Raw genomic sequence first — 5,000 nt, 5'->3', positions numbered from 1 at the left:
CGGTCTTCGTTGGTCTTCCTGTTTATGAAGGTACGGATAACTCCGCCCCCTGCCCCCGGCGTAAAAGCGGTTCTAGTTCTAGCCCAGCTCTAAAGTGGGGCCAGAGTTGAACCGGTTTTTAGGGGCCGGAGCCGGTTCTTTGGCGGTGTGAAACCAAAGCCCTGGCCCTAGCTCCGAACTGGCCCGGAACCGGCCCCGATTTTGCGGCGGTGTGAAAGGGGCAACGGAGACCAAACACCCAAATTGATTAGATTCGGAGACAAATGCAGTGCCTTTTCAAAATTAAGGATTGTGATGGAAACGGCCGACTGAACCTTTTGTTCTATAACACAGTTACATCGTCTATACTTTATGTTAACAATAAACATTACATGCTCATATCTCTGAAAATATACATCTGTATTGTGATCATTTAATAGTTTCCAATGTTCAAATGCACCTTCTTTCTTTACATTTGAGCCTTTGACTTGTCACTGAACCAATGTCACAGACGTAAACATATTGGTGCCTCATTTGTGTGTCCAACCACGTGCAGCTTGATGTGAAGTATGATCTCTCCAAACTCCATCTGCTGGGCTTCAGTCTTGGGGCACATGTGGCTGGGGTCGCAGGAAACCTCGCCTACAGCAAAGTTAACAGGATAACAGGTTGGATGGGTTCATACATAGTAGGGCAACCTGACATCTGATCCAAAATATTGTTGACGTTGTTGTTGTTGGGCTAATAACATGTTGGAAAATGTTACGTTATCTTACTTCTTGAAGCACGGTGAGGTTTGGCTATTGGGATATAGTCAGTGATTTTAACTCATCTAACATTATGTATTTCAAACAAAAGCATTTAGTGGTAGAGATTAAGAAGCTGTTGATTATACAATGTTGAACCAAATCTGTAATCTGAATTGACCTGCTTCGAGAGCTCAGCTTCAACTAGGGTAAAGGTTTAAATTGTTTTGGCTCAGCGACAGCGTGGAGGACGGAGCTGTCCGCTACACCAAGGCCGGGGTCAACTCTTTGGGAATGCAACAGCGGCACTGTCCTCACTGACATTGAAATCCCATGATGTTTCAGATTCAGATTCAGATTCAGATTCAGATTCAACTTTATGGTCATTGACAAATACATGCATTTAGAGATCTAAATATAAGTGCAAAAGAGAAGTGAAGGTGCAGTTTGAATGTGAATTGTCATATAGTGCAATACAGCATCAAAGGTAAAGTGACCTAGTGAGGTGAGAGCAGCATAGATGAAGTTGACCACTTCACAAATCCCATCTCTATCCCTTTGTTGTTGTTGTCGTCCCCCCCCCCCCCCCGTGAGTTGCAGGCATGGACCCTGCGGGCCCCCACTTCGAGTATGCAGACGAGCTGCGCCGCCTGTCCCCCGATGACGCCAGCTTCGTGGACGTCGTCCACACCAACACCAAGGGGAGCCCCGACCTCAGCATCGGCATCCAAAGGCCGGTGGGCCACGTGGACATCTACCCCAACGGGGGCATGGACCAGCCCGGCTGCACTCTGCAGCACACCCTGCAGATGATGGCCACCTTCGGCCTCCAGAGTACGTCGAGAGAGGGACCTGTCCTCGTAAGGCTCCCAGCATGCTGTGCTTAATGGATACTCAGGGCCGCCGTCCTGAGCGACCCATAGCAAAAACGTGCACTCCACTCTCTGCTCCATCCCAAGTTTCTCCACCTTTGATTGACATTCAATATGGATACCCCTGAACCAATCAGGGAAGAGATGCCCCGATAGGTCAGAATTAAGAGAGTTTATTAATTGGGAATTAATTGGGAGCGGACTGAAACTGAAATTCACTCATTGATAGCCAACTGATGGCTATTCCATTTCTAACAAATGACTCGTAATATGTAAATAGTCTTTTACGGTAATAACATATTGTGTATCAGTGTAAAATCTGTCATAATATAGTGATTGACAAATTTGGAAAATGTTCTCAGGATAACCATAGCGTCATAGAGAGTCACAACTTATGTTAAAACATTTTGTCCAAATAGTCCAAAAGTATGTTACTTGCTCTGTTTGCCATTGATAACGTCTTCTATTAACCATTTAATCAGTAGAACAGAATCATCAGTGATCAACAAAAGAAGACAACCGCAACCCAGACTGATGACATTATTTCTTCTTCTTCTTCTTCTTCTTCTTCTTCTTCTTCTTCTTCTTCTTCTTCTTCTTCTTCTTCTTCTTCTTCTTCTTCTTCTTCTTCTTCTTCTTCTTCTTCTTCTTCTTCTTCTTCTTCTTCTTCTTCTTCTTCTTCTTCTTCTTCTTCCTCTTCTTCCTCTTCATCTTCTTCTTCTTCTTCCTCTTCATCTTCTTCTTCTCCTTCTTCTTCTTCTCCCTCCTCATCTTCTTCATCTTCTTCTTCTTCTCCTTCCTCCTCCTCCTCCTCCTCCTCCTTCGTCTTCTCCTCTCTTCTCCTCCCTCCCAGAGGTGGGCCTGATCATGGGCTGTGCTCACGAGCGCTCGGTGCACCTGTTCATCGACTCGCTGGTGAACCGGGAGCGGCAGAGCGTGGCGTACCGCTGCAGCTCCAAGGACGCCTTCGACCGGGGTCAGTGTCTGAGCTGCCGCAAGAACCGCTGCAACACTCTGGGCTACGGTGCCCACCAGCAGCGCACCACCAGGGCCGCAAAGATGTACCTGAAGACCACGGACCGGACGCCCTTCAAAGGTAGTGCTGCCCCGGCGCAGCTTAAGGTGCAGCGGGTCAGATTTGAAATGAATGAGCATGAAAAATAACCTTGAAGAATAACCTAAAAAACAAACTTCTCGTGGGCTGCTCCCTCTCAACCTCCTGCTAAGCCCCCTCCCTCCCAAAGCCGTTCTGCCTTTTGTGGAGCTATGATTACGGTGTGGGCGCAAATTGGATGTCCCCAATATAAGCTACACACACGTATTAAGGAAAATGGTTAATCATTATTAAAGGGGACCTATTATGCTTTTTCGACTTTTATGACCTATAAACGTTGTTATAATGATTGATAGTCATGTTTAACCATACTAAAGTGTCAAATAATGACGTACATGCATGTATTCCCTGCTGACAGTCTGAGGTGGCTGTGCAGAACGCTCGGGACATTGTTTGCGATTCACTTGTTCACATTTCCGCGAAATCATCTACATAGGTAGAGGCACTCCTGCCGCGCCCCCATATGCCTGGTCAAATCTGCCCGCGTGCGCGCTTCAAGGAAGGTAACCAATCACAACGGAGTTGGGTTGGCAGGAGGGGGGCTAGGGGGCGGAGAAGGACGAAACCGAGCGTTGACAGAGAATGCTGAAAGCGCCCAGATGAGAGGAAGAGTTTCCCGAAAATCTACATTGTTTTTTGTGTATGGTTAAACATGACTATCAATCATTATAACAACGTTTATAGGTCATAAAAGTCGAAAAAGCATAATAGGTCCCCTTTAAACTATGTTGCTTAAAGAAGGCTAATTGAAAGGTCCACAGTGAATCTAGACTAGCCAAGTAACTCATTTGGTGTGCAGCCGAAGCAAATGCAGTCTGACGATATCAATTGTGAGAATTGAATCTAAGGAGAAGGGTTTCCCCAGTGTTTCACTACCAGATCAAGGTCCATCTGCGCAGCTGGAAGAGCTTGACCTTCAGCCAGCAGCCTCTGCTCGTGTCCCTCCATGGAACGCTGGGGGACAAGGAGAACATCTTCGTCATTCTGTAAGAGGACCCTCTGAAACCTTGATGCATTCACAAATAAATGCTATGATTTAGATTTCCTTTGTTTATGTGTTCTGTATCACATGCTTTTGGAGCCCATCATGTTTATCTGTATAAACATGTTTATCTGTCATCTTGAAGTTCTTAATTTCCTACAATGCATACTGAGTTAAAATGTGCTAATAGTATATATAAAGAAGAAGGTTAAGGTTACCACAACAACTAGCCATCGCCCAGCTGCTTGAATTAATTCACATTACCACTTAATGTATGCATCACGTCCCTTAAAGTGACGTGATGCATGTCACAGGAATAAAGTCTATAGGATTTCTTTGTTTTTGAGACATCGGAACAGTATTCTTTGTGTTTGGTCTGCCCTCTCAGGGAAGAGTTGAGCGCCAACCACACGGCATCCTTTCTAGTCACCTCAGACGTGGAGGTGGGCGAGCTGCTCAGGGTGAACCTGCAGTGGGAGAGCGACTCAGTGTTCTCCTTCTTCAACACCAACCAGTTCACCGTCCACAGGATGCGCGTTAAAGCCGGGGAGACCCAGGCCAAGTACGGACATTTTTCCTAAAGAGATTTAAAGTTTTTGAATTTTGTCTTTTTATACTCTCAGTACGATTATAAGCGCCATTCAGATGTGTAGATTCAAATGATATACATTCAATTCTGTGTTTTATAACTGGGTTTTTTCACCCGAACAAGAAATTCCAGGATTGTGTTTGGTGCGCTAGGCACCTAAGAGTGTGTTCTGAATTGTATGCAGGGGGAGATTTATACAATATGTGTCGAGCATTTTCTATGAAAAACTGTCCAAATAAAACCTTCAAAAGGCCCAAAAGTAAGAGACTGAACAGACTTAACAGCTTCCGCAAGGTGCTGAAGCTGTTGAGAATGAGCGCACAAGACCAGAAAATATTGATAGTGTACCAGAGTTATCCTGCCCTGCTTTTTTAACTCATGCTCTTATTTCTTCCTCAGGATCAAATTCACAGCAAGAGGCGCAGACCTTGCCCAGCTGGTTCAGGGAGGCGAAGCTGCTGTATTTGTTCGTACAAAAGAGAACCAGACCAATAGGCGTCATAAAAGGTGAGGCTGTTTGGATATTGTGCTGCCACATGAATAGAAGGGTCTGCCAATAAGTGACTTCAGCCAACCCCAGCTGCCTCACTTCATAATGTGTTGATACTTCTTTGCAGGTAGCACCTGCCGAAAGGTCAGCTACCTTGAATAAGGCATGAATGAGACCACTCTCAGTGAAACCTCACCATCATCCCCACCCAACATCCTCTCCCTGAAC

At 45.5% G+C, this 5,000-nt stretch overlaps 1 protein-coding gene across 1 annotated transcript in view; it reads left to right on the top strand.

Moving 5' to 3' along the window:
* Positions 1 to 5,000, top strand: part of LOC115548870 (lipoprotein lipase) — a 7,247-nt gene that overhangs the window by 1,589 nt on the left and 658 nt on the right. Inside the window, exons 4-10 of the mRNA XM_030363765.1 lie at positions 536 to 647; positions 1,326 to 1,559; positions 2,451 to 2,693; positions 3,577 to 3,697; positions 4,082 to 4,255; positions 4,682 to 4,789; positions 4,900 to 5,000. The exon at positions 4,900 to 5,000 is cut by the window's right edge and continues 658 nt beyond it. Of these exons, the coding sequence (XP_030219625.1) occupies positions 536 to 647; positions 1,326 to 1,559; positions 2,451 to 2,693; positions 3,577 to 3,697; positions 4,082 to 4,255; positions 4,682 to 4,789; positions 4,900 to 4,903 (996 nt within the window). The 3' untranslated portion in view covers positions 4,904 to 5,000. The remainder of the gene's footprint in view (positions 1 to 535; positions 648 to 1,325; positions 1,560 to 2,450; positions 2,694 to 3,576; positions 3,698 to 4,081; positions 4,256 to 4,681; positions 4,790 to 4,899) is intronic.

This window comes from Gadus morhua, chromosome 8, assembly GCF_902167405.1.
Source record: "Gadus morhua chromosome 8, gadMor3.0, whole genome shotgun sequence".
Lineage (NCBI taxonomy): Eukaryota > Metazoa > Chordata > Actinopteri > Gadiformes > Gadidae > Gadus > Gadus morhua.
The sequence above is the reverse complement of the archived record's forward strand: the minus strand, read 5'-3'. Positions and strand labels throughout refer to the sequence as shown.